Source organism: Neodiprion pinetum, chromosome 1 (genome assembly GCF_021155775.2).
Source record: "Neodiprion pinetum isolate iyNeoPine1 chromosome 1, iyNeoPine1.2, whole genome shotgun sequence".
NCBI classification, from domain to species: domain Eukaryota; kingdom Metazoa; phylum Arthropoda; class Insecta; order Hymenoptera; family Diprionidae; genus Neodiprion; species Neodiprion pinetum.
In genome coordinates, this window is record NC_060232.1 from 33,095,378 (window position 1) to 33,118,736 (window position 23,359).

The 23,359-nt window shown below is 44.6% G+C and overlaps 2 protein-coding genes across 3 annotated transcripts in view; one reads left to right on the plus strand and one right to left on the minus strand.

Annotated features, from left to right (window-relative positions):
* LOC124212992 (neuropeptide CCHamide-2 receptor) overlaps window positions 1-23,359 on the minus strand; it is a 175,902-nt gene that overhangs the window by 150,810 nt on the left and 1,733 nt on the right. Inside the window, exon 2 of the mRNA XM_069133482.1 lies at window positions 15,490-15,613. The gene's annotated coding sequence lies outside the window, so the exon portion shown is untranslated. The remainder of the gene's footprint in view (window positions 1-15,489; window positions 15,614-23,359) is intronic.
* LOC124212589 (MOXD1 homolog 1) lies at window positions 2,501-23,071 on the plus strand. Of its 2 annotated transcripts, XM_046612911.2 has the most exons (11): window positions 2,501-2,839; window positions 2,935-4,326; window positions 17,019-17,171; window positions 18,394-18,570; window positions 19,591-19,677; window positions 20,199-20,388; window positions 20,808-21,073; window positions 21,506-21,924; window positions 22,043-22,239; window positions 22,350-22,480; window positions 22,570-23,071. In XM_046612911.2, exons 2-11 carry the CDS (start codon window positions 3,121-3,123, stop codon window positions 22,735-22,737), a joined length of 2,994 nt encoding a protein of 997 aa, XP_046468867.1. In that variant the 5' UTR covers window positions 2,501-2,839; window positions 2,935-3,120; the 3' UTR covers window positions 22,738-23,071. The 2 variants fall into 2 exon arrangements, with proteins under 2 accessions (XP_046468867.1, XP_046468781.1); XM_046612825.2 differs by having other exon boundaries at window positions 2,501-4,326.

Genomic DNA, 23,359 nt, shown 5'->3' on the forward strand with positions numbered 1-23,359 from the left:
GTGTTTCCCCTATCGATGCGTGGCGCTCAACGTAGAGCGATAATTCATACGGCGCGGTTAGAGAATTTTGAAAAATGATCCGACGATTTGAGGATTTTCCTCACCGCATGCGATCGTTAACTCTTTCCCAAAACTCATTTTCCCCTTGTGGTATAATAAACGTATAGCGCATAACCGAGCAGGTTGCAAAAATGGCGAAAGCCTCGCGATAACCCGCGCTGCGCAGTTTAGCTCGAAAGAAGATTATTATTTTCAAGGCGTATACTAATATTTTACTACACTAGGAAGGCGGTACAGGTAATAGCCCGAGTGGCCGATCGAATGAATGAGCGCACGAATCCATTGACTTGCTACACGCAAGGCCGCCTTTTTGTATCGACTCGCTGCAGTAAATAATTCAACCAACGAGCAATCTTGAACCCGCGGTGCACTTCTGCAGAGTTCTAACCTTCGCGGAAGGATAAATGTGTGCAGATTTGATCTGAATCTCTATCCACAACCTGCGCAGTTTACATTTTCCTCGTGTTTATTTATTCAAATCTATGTCCATCTGCATAAATATGCATCTCGCATTTGTAATTATACGGACAAAGGGTATCCCTGGTTAAGATGGGCCAAATGACTCTGTTTCGACATTTTCAAACTATCCGCTCAGAAATGTTTCTTAGATCAGAAAAACGCGTGCCCAGCGGTTTATAACTCAATGACTCCCTCCGCCCTCTCTGGGGGTGAAAAAAATGACATTTTGTACACTCGATTTTTTATCCCAAGACTCGATTCACGGATCTATATGAAAAAAATTATGGGTTTAATTTATTGCCAAAATATCTCTTGTGTAAATTAATTTGGGCGCGAAGGGCCGAATCTAAGGTTTTGAAAAAGTCTTAAAAGTAAAAAATCATTATATTTCGAAAGCTAATCGATGTTACAAAATTTGTTTTTTTTAATTTCATTGCCTTAGGTGTATATTACCCCCGCGAATCATTTCAGATTTTTGCGAGTGGTGGGCCACGTTGGAAATGACGATTATTACACTTTTTTGCCATTCTTACACTATTGTCTTTAGAAAAAGTTGTCTGAATAGCTATAGAATATCGAGATTTGCCTTTCAAGTATTACTTTGCTTAATACCCAGCCTCACCGCTCTCGTATACGAGAGCTTTGAGTTGATGAGATGTCTTATTTCAGAGCTAAAAATAATAAGTCGTAACAATTTGTCATTTTCAAAACAAAGCAAAAATTCAGTAAGAATTATTTTACACAGTCGTAATCATGGTCGTGCCTGCCATAAAAAAATTGGCGAATAGTAGAGCGGAAAGGTGGCTATTACAACCTAACAATAAGATTACGTTTTATTTTATTTTGAAAATTTCGAAACAGGAGCATTTGGCCCCTCTTAACTATGGATACCCTTTACGTGCGTGCCTGCTATCGCATGATGTCATAGACGCAGCTGTTCAACTTCAACGTCACAGTCGCCTTGAATAATATTCACGGGCATGAAAAATCGACCTCAGCTAAAATCGCATCCTGAATGGGGCGTGTATGTATACAACGTTGAAGCAACACGTAATCGGACGTGGAAATCGAAGGTGAGAGTAATCGGTTGAAATGGGGTGGGCTGAACAATGTCTAGCCTAGAAACGAGGATATTATGCACGCGGACGACCCACCACGTCGACGCTAATACCTGCAAATGTTACCGCGTTGAAGTCGAAATTTCCCGCTTCAATACCGGACGAATTTTCGACGGTGTTTGAGAAGATTATCCTTGAATTCGACTAGAAATCTGCGAATTACTGAGTACAGAATGTATTCTATTTTACTGTCAATACGTCCTGATCTCTGCTGTGTAAAAAATATCAGACCATTATTTAATTCCGAATTGAATACCGACAAAAATTTACAACAAATCTAAACAATGGAAGTGAACTCGGAAAATCGATGAAGAAGGTTTTATCCTTTGTCTTTTTAAAGAATGGCCAGAACGGTTATGAACCAAGTGGTACGAGTTCCATTAATCAAGCTCGTAGACTAACGTTCAGGAAGTGCATAATCCTTCGTAACTATAATTCAATGACTGTCAATCTGATCGGTGGCCTGAGAATTTCAAGGTCCATGAAAACGTTTAAAAATATCAAAACCATATAGTTCAGCTTTGAAAGCAGCTTGAAATAGAAAGAAAATTAACACAGAGAATACAATATGTAGAGTAAAGACGCTCCGCACGATAGTTTGGAACTTTTCAAAAGTGCACCTGGCGATCAACTTACGAAATTGGCAACACTGGCTGGAAACGCGTAGTGGCGGTTTGTCAGTTTCGTCACTTTGTAAGCATAGGACTCTACCGTGATCCAACGTGATGCTTTAAAGCCTGTCTGCGATTGGCCCAAAGCGAAGGGGGCCTTTCACGGACTTTCCCCTGCGTCAGACTTTGGGGCCCGCAGGGAGACAGCAGGTATAAAGCAGCTGCAAAGCATCGGCAGGGGCGATCGCGTGTTCAAAGCAGTACCAGCAGAGCTGCCGAGCGTGCAACATGCAGAGGAGAGTTGGAGATGTTAACCAAGTGAGAATCAGTGAAAAACTGACGAAATAGACACGGGTGCTTTTGTTATCTAGTGAAAAAAAATTCAAGAATTATTGCCTTTTTTCCAATGAATATCCTATTATTAATTCATATATATATTATCATTTGCACGTTTTAACGCGAGTTTGCTGAATGCTAATATCACGTGTGCGTCGACAGAAGTGAAGTGAGAACGACTGCAAATAAAGTATATTATTTTTAGTGTCCAGTAGAGTTTAAGCGATATAATAGACTGAACTCTGTATAGTCAAGGTTTGTATAGTTAGTCATGTCAAGACGTGGTGATGGTAGTTTTAGGAAGTGAACTTTACTTGATCGTAAATCGTGTGAGATCATTTTTATTACAGTATAATCAATAAACAACAATCGGTGACAATAAGTGGACAGTAGTTACATTTGGCAGGTGTTGAGTTACTGGTCAGAGTTGGAGTGGAGCGTTGGAAGATGAGAATTTGAATCGTTGATTGCGGGCCAATGTTTTGATAAGAGCGTATTAATTTGGCCGAAAACGTTCAGCATACCGAGGACTCGACATGCCACTGTCACGAGTGATCCTCTTTCTGGGATTATGTTGGGTGGTCCAGTGCGACTTGCTCGACCTCTACGTCCAGCACATGGACGAGACGATGAAAACGATCGTGTACGAAAAAACTCACGTAAAGAACCTGGCCAGAATCCGGAACAAAAGAAGCGCGTTGGTCTCGGGTCACGTGGCGGATGAAGAGGCCTTTTATAAGTTTGGAAACTTCAAGAAGCAGAGATTGGAAGTAGACGAGGGGTGGGAACAGCCGGGTCCGGATGACAAAAGTGGGCAAAAAGTAGGAGGGAATGTTTTCATAGAGAAGGACGATGGGCTGAATTTTCAAAACGATCGAGAGGAGAACATGGACCCGAAGCACTACGAGATCCTGGAAAGGGAAACAACGGAGAGATTAGAGGCCTTGATGGATCAGGACTGGGACGCGAAGTACAAAGCGAAGAATAAAAAAGTCCTACTGAAAGAGGACGACGGTTTGGCAGCCGAAAATGCGGCCGAAGAATCCACCGGTGCCAACGAGGATTTCGAGCTGATTAAGGCGACTAAGAAACAGGAGCAACTCGAGGCCTGGGAATCGAGTCAGGAATTTTTACCGGAGTTCCAATTTGGCCCGGTCTCAACCCTCGACGTCCTCCCATCTGCGTACGACGAGACCGTAGACATGGACCTCGCGGAGGAGTCGGAGTTGAAGGCCTTCCAAGGAGCTTCGACGAGCGACGAGGAGGCGAACAAAGTCGTCCTAGAGGATGAAGAGGACGTGAACCTGGAGATCGAGGTCCTCGGCGAGCCCGATGATCGTTCAGGGTTTGAAGCACCTGGGAATCCATCGTTGAAGCGGAAGCCGAAAGCACTTGGCGAACGTGTTCCAAAGAAGTACAACGCTCCGGCTGGCAAGGATACCAAGTTGCGGAAAACGATGAAGGATAAAGAGTCGACGACGAGCGGATTCGCCCAAACGGTTAACGCTACCAGAAGTAAACGCTCGGCGAAAAAGCCGAGATTCTCCCGCCGGGAGAAACTCGACGATGATGGTCTCGTCCTTTTGGAATGGGACCCAAACGACGAAGACGTCGTGACCTTCAGGGTCACTGCCAGGACTCTAGGCTACGTTGGTATCGGCTTCAACGAGAAGAGCCACATGAAAGGCGCGGACATTCTACTCGCCTGGATCGACGACGATAGTCAAAGAATCAATTTATTGGTGAGTTTATTGCAATGTTAACATATTATCGATTTAATTCCTCCATCGTGGTAGGTATTTTTCCACGTATATTTGGCTGCGGTTACTATATAGAATACGTATAGGTATATAACAGATATTGTAAGAAAAACGTCACAAATACTGCATTTTGCGCGAAACAAAGATTTCCGACATGGTAGTTGGGAAAACGAAAAGAAGCCAAAGGACTCCTTGGCGACTGACGGCGCAAAAAGGATGGCTTACGATTGTCCCTGCACTTGAGTTATATAAATTCTCCCAAGAGTCGTTGATTAAGGAACACACGAATCTTTTTGTAGAGCCAGGTTACCGGCTAGATGAACAGGACCTGTCTCACTCGGCGGTAGTCCTGTGTGACAGCGGTGTAAAAAGGGCAAATAGAGAATCAAACGAAAAGAAACGCGCAGAAGTTAAACGAAGATTAAGAAGGGATTCGGGGCTCAAGGGGGGGGGGGGGGGGGGACGAAAAAGGAGAACTGGCGTGAGCGAGAAGCCGAGCGAAACAAAAGAGGGACGATATGTAAAGGAATTGGAAGAAATTAAAAGAGAGGGGAAAAAAAAGAGATGCGAACATCCGTGAAGAAAAACGTACGGTCACAAAGGGCGGGAGGAACGCGGGGGATCGAAGTGGAAATGAAGAAAAGACGAGTCATTAGAGACTCCGTAAGATCGGTCGATTGATTGTAATAACGAGGTTTGTTAATTGGGTCCATTGATGATGATAAAGCCATTTCAGACCGAACTCTCTCTCGGATGCAGATGCACTCATGGGCTCGTAAGAGGTAAGAGACCGCGAGTGATTGGGCGTCTTGTTTATTGACCGGGCTAGTTAAGCGAATAACGTTTCGCAGAAGGAGAAGACGAAGAAGAAGAAGAGAGAAGGGGGGGAGGGGGGGGGGTAGCCCGGAAGATAAAGGAGACGGCGAAGAAAGCGGAGGAGAAGAAGGTATCGATCATCGACGTGTAATTATTGTTCGAAGAGACCGAGCACAGGGACGGAAGGTCGCAGAAAACTAACGAGTCAAAATTTCGAGTCCGGGTTGACAGTGACCGATATTTCACTCCGATTTTCCCGCAATTCCAGCAGCTTCGACTCGCTTGTTGTCACAGTGCGATCGGTTAACGTCACGGATACAACTTCGCCATTCATTAGCGGGCTGCAGTCGGGCAGACGGAAAGCGATGAAATTTTAAACACCAAAGATGGTAATCCGTCGGACAAAGCGCCAACCCTCCAAAGGCACCCGAGTGCAGTTCATCCACCCTCGGGACCCGGCGATAATCATCTGGATCCCCCAAAATCCCTCTCGTTTTAACGTTTTCACGCGTCAATCCGCCACGGTAGAATCTATCCCATCTCGAGAGTTACACGTTGCTCCTTTCGGTGTCCGAGGTATAAGGTATACCTGTTTAATCGAATGCCGTGACGTCACAGCTCCCCTCGACAGACGTAAAGACCTACGTTAGGATATCCCGTTTATCGGGTGCGTGCACGAACACCGAAGCCGGGCAGGGCTGTCACCTGTCTCTTATTCGACGAAACATTCCTTTCTCCGTTCAGGGAGAGAGGATTCTTCTTTTAGTTCACTTGGCGCAGTGCGCGGACCATCCACCTTCCGTCACTCGTTGACAAAGGAATGAGAAAAAACATGCACGGAACAAACAAAAACCTTTTTTTCTCTCTTTATATTTTTACTTCCTCCGACAAGGAATCAGAGATCAGTTTTAATTGGAGAACAGCAAAGAATGCTCGAGCTTGGATTCATGCAAGCTGCAGGTCGCGCCCGTTCGACGTGAGAAAGCAAACGCCTCGCGGCTCGGCGGAAATCGCAGTATCATGGATCACGTCGGAACACAGTCCCACAAAAAGAGCGCTAAATCGCAACGTCTAGTTCCAGCGGACTGCGACTATACGCGTCGTAATTTTTATCACTTTCTAGCCGACTCGCGTCTCTCAGAGAAATGTGAACCCTGATTGCTGCTACAGCGATGTTGAAAACTTGAAAAAATCTATCGAGCAGATGACGCGGAATCCTGCAGCTCCCAGTATTACTGCCCACATCGAACTTCCCACTCATCCATTCCGATTGCACGCCAGAAGAGTGTTTCTCTCCTAGGTAAGAATTAATCAGCCGATCTGCGACGTGCATCAGCTTTAACTCAGATAACGGAGTGTCGGTGTAACCGACGTCTAGATACAGTGTGAAACGTGTCTGCAATTCACCCGCCCAAATCAACGTACACGATCGCAGTTACTCTTCGAGCAAAACTCGAACTGCGAACTCTAAAGTTACCTGAAAAACCAGCTGCCAAAGTGACGGATAAAAACGGGGACCGGTCCAGTTTCCATTTCGCAAATAAATTTGAACCATTAGAGATTACTGAGAATTACGTAAGCTCGGTTTTTACTCTAATATCCGACTAAACGTGGATCCTGAGTCCGCGAATCTTTGGATCATTTCACCAGACTCGAGCACGGCTCATTCCTGACGCTAATCTGACACGGCATGAAACATCGTTCGACGTTCTTATACACCCGGTGACAAAAAGGTTCAGTACCACGGTCCGTCACCCTAGGATTATACGGTATTAAAAAATTCTCTTCAATTCTTTACAATGCCTTGTAAATGTATAACGCGAATCGATATCCGCGCGAATTAAGGATACTGAAGCACGTGGAATTCCTTGTTCGTACTTGGACCAATGGATAAAAATGGATATTGGTATTAGACGAAGATACGCCTCATGCGCGTTGCACTACATCGAGAACAAACTCATTCCGTAAGGTTATACAATGTATACATATGACGTATATCCTATACGTATATCTCATCGCACGTACGTCGTGTGGTGATAATTGGTAGAAAGCCGGTTGAAATTGGTGTTGAAAAAAAAAGAAAAAAATTCAAGAGCGATGTCGTATACCGCTGGAGTCAGTGATCCAGGTAACAATTATAGATCGGACAGATGATGGGTTACCATGCACGGCACGGTTAGTTTCAGGCGTGCCGAGTTAATTGTAAGTTGGTATACCGGACCGGAGGCGGTTAAACGCGTTCGGTCCTCTTTCCGTAAATGGATAATTGCAACAACAGCAGGATTGAGACAGTCGTTCGAAGCGAGTACAGAAATAGCGAACAGTGCGGTAGAGCGATTAGTCGACCTTGCAAAAAGCGCGAAAACTAGGGTTAATACGAAATCGAATACGGGATGGAAGAAGCGTATACCTTGTACGCCGATTCGCCCCAAGCGATGCTCCCGCATGACGACGTGTACGAGTATACCTGTGCATGTACCAACGTAAAATGCCTCGGAGATTCACGACAAAGAAATCGAGCCTGCAGAGGAGGTCTTGCCGCATATCCGAAGCTGCGTGCGTGTACCGTTCGAAGGAAACACCTGACGCGGCGTTCGCCGATCCGGCTGCACCGCTGCACAACTCTGCAATTCTACGGCCTGAAGGCCTAACGAAGTACCATATTCGGTGACGTAATTGAGTCGTCCCGAAGCCCGGGGAGCAGGGTGAAAAACGGCACCGGTTGCGTCCCTCCTTAATTAAGATCGTCTCGCGCCGCGACGGCCGACAAACGGTGAAAGTTTATCCGGCGATTCGATTTTCGGCTTATCGAATCTTCGCTACTTGTGATTTGCGCCTCTCGGAGGAAATCGCGCCGCCATTATATCCCCGATCCCGCGCACCGCCGAGGCGAACAATGATCGCCTTCCTTCTCCGCAAACCGGATAAACTCGAATTCGAGCGGGACCAAGTAATGTGCGAAAAAAGAGTTCGCCGGTATTTTATGCGCCAAGATCAACCCGGCAGAATAATCGCAAAATTTCTTTACTCAGAGGCTCGGAAATTACCGGGAGTGAATTATAAAGCTCGAGGCTTGCGGTATTTTTCTCTGCATCTGCGCGGTTATATTTCTAAGAAATAAACTATTGTAGAGGTACGGGACGAAATTTTCAATCCGTTAAAGATCAACCTGCGTGTAAAAGAAAAATGCAACATCGAACGAGCTTAGATGCGTAATAACAGCTGCAGGGTTCCATAACTATCGGTGCTGCGCCAAAGATAAGAATTGACCATTTTTAATTGGGATTTTCGGACGGACGCGGCGGAGAAAAAGAAAGAAAAGGTTGTACGAAGCCGGCCGTACGGACTCGAGGGTTTCGACCAGAAGGTCGACTAATTCTGGCCGAGGAACCTGTTTCGAGTTCTTCGAATTCCTAATCCTAATTAAATTTATTTCCATTCCAATTTTATCCCTGGGCGTTATTGAGGGCTGATATACCTTTGATTACATTAATCTTCGGGTCTATCCGCTACCTGACGATTAACGCGCCGCGCACCCCGTCTACAAACCATCGAGCTAGCCCGAGTCCTGGCTGGGATACTATAAATTAAGATGGTACTTCCATATAAATGCCCGTCGCCGTTAAACGCCGCCCAAGAGAACTCTGGGCTGGAGCAATAAATAGCAGAGCTTGGTGCAATCCTGCCGCAGCTCTGCAGCTCTACCATCCGCGACGTAACGCACAAGCGAACAGTGCCGTAACGGCTGCGAATTAATCAGGCAATAATTAACCGAGGATTTACCAGAGAGGACTTGTTACGCTGAACTTGATCCATTGACGTCTTGTTCCCCTTCCGCGCCAAAGCTTGTTACGCAATATTCCTGCAACTCGCATACCGGAGCTGCTTCTCTCGGCTCTCGCAGAAAAATAATGAGGAGATCAAAAAAGGATCTGGCAAACACACTCGCGAGATTTAGGAAGCCGCAGTCCCTCGGGGACCATTTCACCGTCCGAAAGTTCATTTGTTACGGGAGTAACAGGTGCGGCTAAAACTACAGTGTCCCTAAGATCCGAGTAAACATCCCAGAGGACCAACAATCAACAATCACAAGTTTACTCGAGAGTCTATAATAACATATTCGACCGGTTGCAAATATCGGCAGGATTGTATTCAACGTTCTTATTTACAGAATAATTGAAGAAGAAATGAATCGATGTATTATAACTTAATAGCTGTTTTAAAACGAAAACCTGCATCGAACAAACCCAGTCGGATCCGAGGTACGAATAGTTACAGGGGTATTCTTCCAGCTCCGTCCTGGAGAGGAGAAAAATAATCCCCCTATCTCGTTTCTTCGTGGAAAAAGAAAAGAGATCCGAAAATTAAGGAACATGCTTCGACTCGTGAGATAAGATCGTGATAAATTCACGTAGGTAGGTACCTACCTACCACTCGCCGCTCTCCGGTCCGGTCCGGAGTTCTTCTTCCAGACGAGGTGGAGGAGGTCCTCGGTTCTCGCTGTGTCAGGTTCTACCCCGACCGGAATTACAAAATCTAACCCGAAGCAGGCTCACCGACCTGCGCATACGCACACAAATCCATGAACAACCGACTAAGCGAATTGATAGTAATCGGGAAGCACAGGTGAACGAAGAAAACAATCAGGGATTACCTTACGTTGAGGCAGAACAAAGTGCCAAAGACATGCATACCTATTGGAAAAGGTACTCATGACGTCAGAGCCTGATCGTCGGCGTCATTTTATCACCACATAACCCAAGTTTTTAATTTTAATAGAGGCAGATTGTAATTTTTGGGGTTTCAAATTACTGATGAGATGAAAAAAAAAAAAAAAAATTAATTAAACATAATGAATAACATATCTGTTCTACGATCCATATGCGAAAGAACACGATCAACGGTTAGCTGTTAGCCTCAGTTGCATTTGCAATAGTTTGATTTTTTCCACCAGATGGCGCGTTCCAAAGTGACAATCCCACGTCTCTCTTTGCACAACGTATGACAAGCTTGATCGAACATTATCTCAAGATCGCAAATTCCGTTTCTTTCATGCCTCTATAATCTGTTGGACATTTTTCATGCTCATTGACTCTGCGGAATGAAAGAACAACGGTGAGTGTTAACAAGGCAAAAGGATATTTGCTCCCTGATTCAGTAAATTGGGCCTACAGATATCCGGACGACTTGAAGTGTAAATTGCACAATTTTTCTTCCCATTTACAATTCTTCTGATCGTTGTGTAACAAACTGTAGAAACGATATTTTTAGCACCTCTGGTAGCTGCGTTATCGGAACTCAGTCGACTGGAGCTGGTAAATTATGGTCCGAATTTCTCATGCCAACATTGATCGAGTCCCAACGATATAACGTTATTTTTTTCACCTTTGACTTGTCGCGAATCGAAACTCACGGAACGAAAAAATGTGAAACTCAGTGCTACCGCACCGCGGGCATTATTCCTATTCCTGAATTTCTTTTATCCGGCCAATGTTCGCGGCGTCTTATTCGTTTTCAAGCAGATGACAAGACCTGCATTAAATGAAAAATGCGAAGAACTGAAGAAGCTTACTGGTAAAATCGATCGATTGATTACAATCTCCTAATATTTCAGATCACAAAGAGATCGTTTCCGTGCTCCTAAATCTATTCGTTCTAATAAAAACTCTCCACGACCACAAATCGATTCGTCTCGCGGTCGTTTGAAAACCGATGAGCTAAAAGTTGAGGTAAAATTTAGTCCGTTGGTGGCAGCAATGCAATTGTGTCTCTGAGTTAATTAAAAATGGTTTGGAGACTCGAAAGCTGTCCAGAACAGGGTGACCGTCATTCTTGGATCAAGAAAATTCAAAAAATAATTTCGATTGAATCTGCCTGTGTCTCTCGATGAAGTGAAAACAGTTTGGACACTCGAAAACTCTCCGGAAAAAACTCGAGGAGTAACGCGGCGATCGGTTGCACGAAACGGCGAGCGACAAATCTGGGCCAATCCACACACGGGAGTTCCGTTAATGAAATCGTCAACGGGAATTCCCCGCTTCCAAATTCGAGACGCGTCCTCCTGCGACGGGACGAGTTCGTCTAGGTTTGCTTGGGCCCCGTCGGGTCGGGTTAATCGATTCGATCAGGCCGTGCCCCGGAATAGCCTGGCGCATGTAGGGCTGGTTCCTCGCGGCGAGTTATTACCGAGACCTTGGCTCTGGTGCGTCGTGCTCCCGTGGCCGACAGTCAAGGCCTCCAGACATCTCGGCCCCCCCGTCGCGGCAGCCGGTGCAAATTTTTAACCGAAGCTGCGAAGGAAGACCGACGAACGGACGAAGAAAAAAGGGAGGTTGCGAGTCCTCGTCTCCTCGGGGCTGATTCCCTCTCCCCCCCCCCCCCCCCCCCCCCCCCGTCCGCAAGAAAATGAGCGAAGGCTTGAATTCGAGCATACATGCTGCTGCATACATGCAGGTAAAGAGAAGTCGTTGGTAGCGAGTCGTGCGGTTGGGAAATAAATCGAAGGGGAGACCAGCCGGTGTAAGTGGGGATGAACGGTGAGTTCTTCATCGGGAATAAACCTGCAGCCTGTTGCTTGATCGTCGTCTTTGCTAACGAATGTCTGCAAACGGGGCCTAATAACGCGTCAAAGAAATCCAAGCGGGCTGATCGACGCCGCGGGTATAATAATATGGCGATAAGGAAAGACGGGTGATTGTTTTATCGACAACCTGTTGAGACGTTGAGGGAGAAACGAGCAAGAAATTAATAAAATGGTAATCGGGAGACGGAGGAGTAGAGCGAGGCTCATTAGCATACCAGAAACGACATCTCCTTTCGCATAATTCAACGCATGTGCGGTATGGCTGACATTCGTTGTACGTGCTGCAATTTCACGTAGGTACAATATCGCGAAGAATAAACCGGTTATCGTCGCGATTTGATAAAATGATATCGTTAAATTGTTCAAGTCTTTTGTCTGATCGCCCCTTCGTCGAAAACTGAGCGTCGTAACCACGTAAATAAATAACAAATAAATAAATTATTCCGTTACGAAGTAAATCGTTAAATACTAGTTATAACGCACCTTACGCGCTTAGATCGGATAACGCTGCTAATTTGTCCGACTTTCGATTTAGCTGACAATAATTGGTAGCTGCCTTTGAAGTGAGTTAACGGAGTTCAAAATTTATTCGCGTTTAGTTGCCTAGGCGGCAATTAGCGGCAGGCAAGCTCGGGACATGAGCCGCTCCAGACTAACATTGTTTCGATATAGGGAACCCGATATTCGGACCAACATTCGAGTATTATGCGCTGGTCGATTCTTTTATTTTATTTTTATTCTCTCTTTGGACTTGTTCAAAATGTTTATTATTTTACCGTGCTAACTTTACACGTTGCGTCAAATTGCCTCCTTAATACGCGGCGCAAAGTTACGGCTAATGCGAATTTAACTGGTCTCTTCAAGCCGGCTGCGTTCCAGCTCTTTTATTTCCCACGAAAAACAGAAGAATGAAATAACAACGACTTGAATGGAAAGACAAATTTCTAGCCGGCGAATTTTTTTGACGAACGATAACTGAATAAGGAATTCATTTTATTTTTCATTTCTACATTCGTCTTTCCTTCTCGTTATATTATTCTGACAAATAATAAGATCAAGAAGCAAGGAATTCGGCCAAATCACTTTTCGAAGATGTCAAATATTACCGAAGACCATTCGAAGTTTCATTCGCTTTTTTTTCTTCGATTTCTCTTTTAACGGCTTAGGTATACGCATATGCATACATATATCTAAACGACCATTCGGAGTTTTAATGCTGTTCACGATTGCAAGTTACATCCATAAACTAAGGCCTCGATAGCTTCATTGGTACTCCACTCTGAGAGAATTCATTTTTATACTCTGCCGCATGAACATTTTATACATTAAAGAATATAATCCTGAAATATAGAACGGGGAAGTTTAATATTCTTGATTTATTTTGTCAAACGGATTATAGCCATATACTTCTTGGAATAATTTGTTAAGACTGAGAGGATAAAATAAAGGTATCTATAAAAAAAAAAAAAAAGACAGAGCGAGTGCAAGTTTAGAGTACAAAGGCTGGCGGCATTCGGTCAAATCAAACCCGCTACCATCAACTGCAGTTCATTTTAATGGTCACTAATGAGGGAGAGCGGCCTGCGGATGAGAAAACCTCGAATACGTTGAATTTTTCAAACCTAATACCGAAACGGCTGCCCATGCAGAGCAAGCGTCGGGAGTTGTTATAACTTCCATAACCATAAACTTACAAAACAGGGTGCCGCGGTATAGCTGAAACCTGCGGCTGAACGATCATCGGTGGGTTTATAAAACTCCCCGGAATTTTGTTGCCGCTCGTTCTTCCGGCCGCAGTTTAATAACTCCCGCGTCACGATTTCCCGCGATTTTCTCATACAGCTGAGAAAAACCAGTACCTGTATAGCATTGTGCAAACGCTGCGCCCTGCAAGGATCCCCTTAGCCCCCCTCAGCCTCTCGGTCCGTAAGACTCACAACCCCTGTAACCCCTCGGGACTCCAGATGCCGTCCGACGTAGGTAGGCCAACTTCTCTCACCAGGTGCTAAGGACGCACAGGATAAAGAGAGAGAGAGAGAGAGAGAGGGAGGGAGAGAAGAGTGGCGGCGGAAGGCGGAGGGGCCTCAGACAGCACCTGGCTACCGGGAGCAGACATCCGAAGAGGACCGACCGATACATCCTCGGCGGAAAAATTCCCTCATTTTTCTTCTTTCTCATACCCCATGGGAACCTCGAGTTTGTACTGCTTTAGGGGACTCTCAACCCTTGTGTAAAGATCGGACTCCGCACAGCAGTCTTGTGTATTCCCACAGGAGCTGAAGCGGCGAGACGCCCGGGACCCCGTACCTAAATGCCCCAGAATATCCCAGGAATTTTCACTCAGGTTTCTTTAATTCCACTCGCCCCGAAACGTGTGTGGATTAGACTCGGGCGTGTCGATCTGCTCAAGGTATAGGCGTAGGTATACCTACGTGGGAAAAATACTATTCCTGAAAAATAAATACCCTGTCGGCTCGTTTGAGCTTGCGCCGGCTTCGAGAGGTTATTCGATCTTGGACTGTTAAGCACTGGCGCGTACTCGTCCAATCCAAAACGCTTACACTTAATAGACCCACGTATATGTATGTACATGCAGGTTTGTACACGGTTTGATTTACGTGTGATCGTGGGCATAGAAGAGGAGAAGAACAGAGCGAGGAGGAATATTAACTGAAGCAATAATCGAGGAGGTACGAGAAAAACTTCCGCCCCGAGATAAAAATCATTCACTCGCGTTTATGTGGCTCCTTGGTTGTCCTAATTGCATAACGAACCCGAACTCTCGCCACGCAGCCGCATAAAATTGACCAATTAAGTGTAACCGTAACTCGGTGAAGATGAATTAAAAAATGGTCAAAGAAACGGGTATGAAAACATTACCATCGACCCGAACACACGCGCGTGTTGTTATACAACTGTTTGTGCCCCATTATTCCTGTGGAGAATTATAAAATAGGCTCAGAGATCGGGAGACGCTGATGCGGAGATTAATTTGACGGATGTAAAGTTACGGTTGGGTTACCAGTGTTTCCTGTCTTCACCGGTCGCTGCGGCATTATATCTATATACCGGTATCCCAGCGCGAGTTCATGTCCCTAACGAATATGCGCACACGTAAGAAGACGATTACACCTTGTGCGTGGAGTGGACGGTTGGACTCTCTTGGATATCTCATTACTGGAAATGCGATGCGTCAAGTCCGGTCCGGAGAGGCGGAGAGCCTGATAGAAAGATCATCGGCTTGATCGAGGGTTAGATTTATTTAGATTATTCCGAAATGATTAACGAGCCGTCCGTTCGGAGGGGACTTAATTTTTATCCATACAAATTCAAACGCTTCGTTACGCGGATGCTGAGCATCGAGGGCTTGATTTATGATTCCCCGAGTTCTAGATCTGCGCCGCTATTCTCCGGGCTAACGATCTTCTCTCACTCACCGCGGATGCAACTCTTTTCACAAGTACATCCTCGGCCGATAACTTCTAATGGAGGAATAATGTTCGCCGGGTAAATCGACACGCGTACCTTATCGCGAATATTCTGCACGTCTTGCCCGCGTTTCGCGAATATCGGTTGATTTTCAACCAGCCAAACAGGGAGTTCGAAGAAACGACGAAGATAACCCTTCGAAAAACCCCGGGCTTTGTAATGACCTGCATAATAACTGCGCGTGCCCGAAGGTAATGACTCGACGATAATTATGCAGTTTTTATTAGTCGTTTATACGAACTTTCTCTGGTACTTACGCTCGCCGGAGATTTCTTACGCAGTTTCTCGTATCACTGACCGAGGTTTTAGCTCCTGCCGTAAGTCTTTCTTTCCCGTTGCTCATCCGTCGAGATTTTCTCGTCGAAGGAAGCGAAAATGCAACTGAAAACATAGGGAGAAAAAGTTGTATAATAAGAATGCAGTGACAAATTAAAAAAATTCTATTCGTAACGAGTTCGACTCTGTTCTCACCCCCGAGAAATAACTTGCTAAAAATACTTCACGCGGGAACAAAAAATTGTATTTTTAATCGGATTGAACGGGGCTCGAAACGCTCTTATTTGTATAAAGTGATTTCCGTGAGAACGAAACTATGACGCGCGTATAAGATACCATTAAACATTGGATTTAACGTCGAAGCGAAGATCAAGAGCGCGAACATTACGTCTGTCCCGAGTTTCTCACACGGTGTTAAATTGAATTTACATCTCGCTACAACGCACCATGCACCGAGAGCTCGTCAATTATTAAAGGCGACAATCTCGCCCCTCGAATCGTAGCGGTAATTAAAAAGTAACGAGCACTCAATTTACGTCGGATCATATCTCACGGGCAGCGTTGCTTCTGAATGAAACCTTAGACGGTCAATGATACGACGACCAGCAGCGTGTGTCTCGCCTCGGCTAAGAGAAAGAGCTAAGGAAGAGGCGAGGAAGAGACGAGAAAGAGAGAAATGACGCGTCGCGAGGAAAGGAGAGAGACGGAGGAGCAGAAGCACCTCAATTTGAATGAGTAAGTGGCCCCGATGATAGACTGGCGGTTGTAGATCCCAACGCAGGTAGTAATTATTTGGATTCATTACGTGCAGGAAGGCTACTTCCCTTCGAGGGTTGAGCGAACGTTCGCTCCCGCTGCCTACCGGCTTGTAGGCTCAACGGGCCCCGCAAGCGCGCCCAACGGACCCAAACGCCTCCGGGTCCGTCTTTCAAGTGGCGCTTGATGTCTTACCGACCTTGTTGCTCTCGCATCTGCACTCGCAATCGATGTGTGTGATATATAGTGCGAGAGTGCGTCGTGCGCACTCTTGCAAACGGTCCGCACACCCGGTGCAATATACGAAGGAAGGGGCAGGATATCGTCGCCTCTTTTAATTAAACGATTCACGAGTTATAGCTGCAGGACCTCGTCGCTTTGAATATCTATCGCGATTAAAGAGTGGCCGGTTAAAATAGATCTAAGCTTATCTAATAAATGAATTAAATTAAATTAACTTGAATGAAAATGCACGACGAAAAACGACGATTAAATGCGTGAATTTAACCATTCGATGATTGCTTCGGGTGAAAGTGTAAAATTCTGCAGGGGGGATTTCTTCAATCGGGGATTATGTCAGGGGAGATTTTTAAAAAGGATATTGTGGATGGTGAGGCGATAAAAGAGTTTCGATTCTTCTTCATCGTACGTGCACGTGGAATACAAACCCGTGTATAATTGTAAAAACAAATCTTTTCGATATCAGTTTCGTTCTTTGATCTTTAACTAGCCTGTAATATACACGACGTTTCAGGACTCTCACGGAATAGAGGAGCGGAATGCTGCACCTGTCACCGATCTTTCTCAAGACGTTGAAATCCTCGAAGGGTCCCAAAATGACACCCACACTACCGTCACATTTTCAAGAAGATGGCATACTTGTGATCCCCATGACCATCAGTTGACCGTGAGTATCTTTCAGGGGAGAAAAACTTCCTCTATGTATACATAGTATATAATATACACCTTGGCGCGAAAAGGCCCAACGAATTCTCAAGGTTGTTTACTCAAAGAAGCTAAAAAGGACCAAAGCTTGTACGTTTTTACATGACTATAACGTTTTCAGAAAATTCAATTCCAGAACTTGACGTACGAACGTAGTTCAACACGTTCAACACAGGCGTGATTCAACCTCGTGGCTGATCATCGTTGCGATTGATTTTAAAAAATTTTTTTTTTTTAATTTTATTACCAAAGGTGAATATACGCAGTGTGTGGTCCACGTTGGCTAGATGATTTTAGTTCTTCGGATCCGTAATTTGTCTGTAGCATGCATAAATAGCCGTACACATAACGTTCGGGCATACATTATACAGATATAGGTATTTAAAATATGCATATACGATTCTGAAGGAATACGATAAATTTTCCCCGCGCCACAGGCCGAAAATGAGAATCTTTACACGGGAAGGTGAAACATGTGTATACGTTACGGACTTACGTGTATAGTATATTTACACCGATACGTGCAGGCCAAAAAACTTGGCGGTCCGAAATCGTTAACAACTTCAGCTGCTGATTTATGCTCACCCCGCATTTGGGCCTTATTTCAAGCAATTCCCGCGGAGGCATTTAGCATGCCGGCACCCTTTGCCTCAGCGGGGCCTCCCGTACCTACAGAAGAACACACGCCTACTTTCTACATACCTACACACCTATACGTACACAGGCTGTATGCTCGAACCGTGGATCGGTTCCTGGCGAACCGGTGTTTAGAGAGGAGGGCGAGCAGAGGGCGAGCAGAGCTGGCCCATTAAAACATTTCTAATCCGCGGGCCCGACGAATTCTTCGATCTCTTTCAAAGCGAACGCCGGGTGATTCGTTAAACGGGCTTCTCGCCACGCATTGCTAGCTTTTTATCGCTCGTGGACACATCCGTTGTACATTTTACTGCAAATACCGGGCGAGATAAATTTATTATGACAATTTTAATGTTACTGTATCACAATACCAAGATGGAGTTTCACGACTTTGAGCTAAATCAATTAATTGTAATTTCAAAAAGGAAAAGAAAATGTTGCCGGTTTTCTACTTTCCGTCCACGGTGTAATAAACGGATGCATTATTTACGAGTCCCTCCCGATATCTCGTTATCGGAACGACATTTGATCGATGAATTTTTTTTCAGGGAGATACGATGCACGTACTTTGGGCCCTGCACGAAACTGACCCAGAACTGAACATCCCCGCTGGACATGGAGAGATGCGTGGAGGTCGGGCCCTGCGCCTTAAGGCCCCGGCACCCCACCCGCCCCCGAGTATCTCAACGCCTGGCATCAGGCAGTGGGACATCAAATTGAACCAAGTAAGTACCTCACATATTTTTCAATGCCCAGTAAAAATGACATGGCGGGAAAGAGCCGTAAATGAAATAAATTCTAAGCAGCTGGATTGATGAGATCCTTAATTTTGGAGGTGAAATATAAACGGATGATCGAACAGATGTCGAGGAAATTTAGAGTAACTCATCCACGACTATGGTATGCGGGTATATAGCTTATACGATCTGCCATCGATCTCACGGTGGAAAAATAATGACTGCGGGAAGCGGTAAAAAAAATTAACTTAAACAAAAAATTCAAGTAGCCTACAAGTAACCGTTTCTGGTTTCGAGATATCCTCGCTCATGAATGGAGGAAGGAACCAATCTTCTCTCTTTCGCAGAACCATCTTCTCGCGATTAATGATCCGAGACGCGAGTCCAACAATCAAAACGCGATTGCTGATAGAAATCATTTTTATCCCCCAGTATTTTGCACACTGCGACCACCCGCCGATATCACTTTTTCCACATCCGCAATATTTCTTTAATCGGTACAACTCCGTTTCTTCAAAGTTTTATTGGAAAAAAAAAATCAGGTACTAATTTTCTGAATAAATATGAAAAGAACTTGTTTCTTAATTGATAACTTTTTTTGGTTCCGTCCTCGTATACTACAAGGAAGTTATTACGTTATTATCGTTACATAAATTTCACGAATTGTAAATACTTTTTTGCACAATGACACGGAGTTGTGGAAATGAAAATAAGAGTGGCTTTTGAACAGAGGCCATAATTGATAGAGTGTGAATTTCCGGAAGCGACGAGAGTCATTCATGCCTTTGACTATTTAACCTCTAGACGGCTGGCAACACCACTACAGTGGTGTTGCCATGATTCGAACATATCCGGGGAACATTGGGGGATGATTATATGAAAGTAGCCCACCAAAGTAGGCATGTATAAGCGAAAAAAAAATCCCGGCCGCCAGCAGGTTAATGACTGATATACATACTTGTCCATATTCCGAACACATCTGCTTCTATAACCTGAATTCTCTTTCAGTTTACCGTATCGAGTAATCTGGACACAGTCTACTGGTGCAAAATCTTCAAGGCCCCACCGCTAGGCGGCAAGCATCACATGATTGGAGTGAGTATCAGATAATCAAGACAATTGAAATTGGTATATAATTTTTGAAAAAATAAAAAGTAATAAAAAGAGTCCATCGAATATGTACATGCCTACTTACGTTACACGTTGATAAACGAGCGCTTCAAACAAAAACACGTAACGCAACTACATCGAATGATTTTTCATTCATGAACATGTACGAGGCTTGTCTAAAAAACGCAATCTAAATTTAACTACCAGTCGAGGCAACACGGAATAAAAGTTGGAGCCAATTCGTGGTTACAGACCTTACGTATTTCACGGGCATCGCACTGTGAGCGGATGTCATGTTAAGTAGAACGACGCTGGAATTCAAATGAAGTTCTTTCGTGAAAGATGTCAGACCGTTACGTACCTCGATTTTAAATTCATTTTTGTAAAGTTCCTGAAAAAATTTGCATCACCCCCCCTTGCCTGTGGATAATTGGCTCGAAAAAAAAACCAATCTACCATGGTCTGAATTGCGTTGGAATGAAAGAATACCGAACCTCTTGTTTCAGTACACGCCGCTAGTCGAAAAGGCAAACGAGGCCCTCGTACACCACATAATCCTCTACGAGTGCGCATCCGTAGCACCAATCCTTGGTGAACACGCAAGAATTGCCGGTGCAGCCTGCTACAGTCCCACCATGCCCAGAGAATGGGACTCCTGTCTACAGCCAGTTGTCGCTTGGGCCCGCGGCAGCAAAGGTGGGGTAATCGTATACGAATCATGTGTCTTTTACAGAAGCCGGTCTAACGGGTGGCCAACCAGGCGAGCCACCGGAAGGCGAGCCAACAAAGCGATCGATTGAAAAACCGGAGGGTTAAATTTGACCGTAACTAAACTGCGGGCCGTTGCTAAATCAGTCAATCTAAACTCTTGAAGTGAGGATTCGTTATTCTTGGCTGTTCCCAGTCCCCTGTGTATTCACTTGAATCGAGACCCCCTAGTCTGACTTTGTCCAAAGACAATGGAACCCTCCGCTTCTTCGATATTGATTATTAGTTCCCTTTTGAGACAGCCCCGACTTTTATTCTTGGATACCCCAAGGACGTTAACCCCGCGTTCAACGAAGTTTATGTTACCCACTATTTTGGCGCTAAACGACGCTTTCCGAATGTCTCAGGCGAGTGGTTTCCGGAACATGTTGGGATACCCGTCGCCGAGCACAACGATCGCTCCTATTACATGCTGGAAGTACATTACAACAATCCGGGACTGAAGGAAGTCGTGGATAGCAGCGGAATCACGCTGCACTTGACTCCTAACCTCAGGCCTCAGGAGGCGGGGATACTTGTGACTGGTGTCGCAGTCAGTCCCCTTCATATGGTGCCTCCACGGCAAAAAGAATACGCAACAGCCGGGTACTGCACGCCTCACTGCACCAAAAAGGTGAGGTATCAACATTTGGCCTCTTTAGTTCTCTTACCAAAATCAAACCAATCTTTTAAACTCTCGTACCTACTACTCTCTGCTGTCGAAAACATCGCGACAAATTGAGTCACAACTTACGGTTGCCAAGAACAGTCAAATACCTCAATACTTATAGTTGACACACACTTTTGAAGGTTCGCATTAACAGTTTAATCATGATTAGAACTGTGTAACGGAACTCCTTGTGCTCGATATTGATATAACATCACAGTTCAGAAACCACAGGGTATAAAGACAATGAATATTATAGGTGCGAACCTGTTGTAACCAATTGACCTCTACATCTACCAAGTTCTAAATCAGATAATTATCCCTTGAGGACAAAAATTTCCTTGTCGTGTAATCCTCCACCGTATAAAGAATAAATCTACGAATTTATTGATATTCCAGATGTTCCCCGAGGACGGAATCAACATAATTTCGGTTGTCCTTCACTCTCACCTTGCCGGAAGGCGTCTGGGTTTGAAACACATTCGGCAGGGTAAGGAGCTACCCAGGATCGTCCAGGACAATCACTTTGATTTCAACTACCAGCAATCGCACACGTTGGAAAATGAAGTAAAAGTTCTTCCGGGTGACGAGCTGGTGGCCGAGTGTGTCTACGGAACTTTGGACAGGGCCCGTCCTACCATGGGTGGTTACGCGGCAACTCAGGAAATGTGCCTGGCCTTCGTGGTCCATTATCCGCGGACGCCTTTGGCGGCTTGTTACAGCATGACACCCGTCAAGGACCTCTTCAAGACTCTGGGAGTCCACAGTTTCAGAGGAATAACTTTCGATCATTTGGAAAAACTATTTCTAACCACCGGGTAAGGAAAACCATTGCAACAGTTATTCTTGTAGTTCAGTAAGGATTGATTCGAAACCTTTTACAGCTCGAACATGGCTTCGCCAATGATTATTGATCCTGAAATTTGATGATTATAGAACCGACTCTGTTACCCTACCGACTATAACTCAACAACAGCCAATTTATCCCCTCGCAAGACCCAGTGGTGAAATCAATATGGAGATGATGAAGGAAGCGGAAATGGTCCTGAGAGATATGGCAGGTTACACTGAGGAACAAGACGAAGATAATATCTTCGCCAGACTGGTCATCGAAAATCCGGAAGAGTTTCGAGGTAACTGAATACATTTCAACCTCAATGTGAGAATATGAGCGCGAATGTATTTATTCGGCCCATAAAATAAGATCCTAAAGCAATTGCAATCAATGGCGAATCACTTTCAGGACGTACATTAGCGGAACACATGCTCGCCCTTCCTTGGACGGAGGAACTCCTAGCTAGGTCCATCGAACAAAGTCTGTATCACGGGAGGCACATGACGTTTTGTAGAAAAAGAGACGACAAACTAGCAGTGGTAAGTGCACAGATGATAAAAGATTATCGACGATGTAAAGAATGTCATTGCCAAGTTGTAATTTTTCGTAATGTTCTTACTTTTCACAGCCAGCAGATATCCAAATGTTTCCCAATTTCACAGCATTGCCGGAAGCCAACGAAACCAACTGCGACCCGTTAAGAGACGACTCTGGGTGCAGTGCCCTGAATGCGCCTGCAGTTTTAGTCGCTCTAGTCATAAGCATTTCAAATTGGCGTCTCCTTCTACGAATGTAAAGAAAAAAATGTAAATGAAACGAAGTTTTGAGAAAAGTTATGAAAAAAACCTATGTAAATTTTCAAATCTGTATATTGGCATTATTAATTTATTACGTATTATTCCCTGTAAGAATATTTAATTTGGCCCCGTTCGAAACAGGTCAAAGACGAATTTATATGCATTAACGTTGGGCTGAATCAAATTTTTAAGAAACAAAATTTACAAAATTTTGCGTTATAAAGAGTATCTTGTACATATATTTATATAAGCAACATACCTAATTTTAATTTGTATTATTATTTTGTACCACACGTTTTGTATGAAATAAAAATGGTAAATATTATTCAAAGAGCCTATTGTTTCATCTCAATCTCCCAGCATTCAGAGTAACTGAAACTTGCGCCTCTGTTTCTCAAGACATTCTTTTCACCTATCGGGGGATAAATGACTTTAGAATATACGATGCAATTTACAGTATACGAATGACAAAATTTTATGCCTAAGCACAGGAATCAAAATCATTCGAATTATGAAAGCCGTACGGGAACTATAATAGTACTACGATGTTCTCAATCATGACGAAGAACGAACAAGTTTGATGAGAGAATAAATCAGTTGACTGTAAAAAGGCAACTTTTA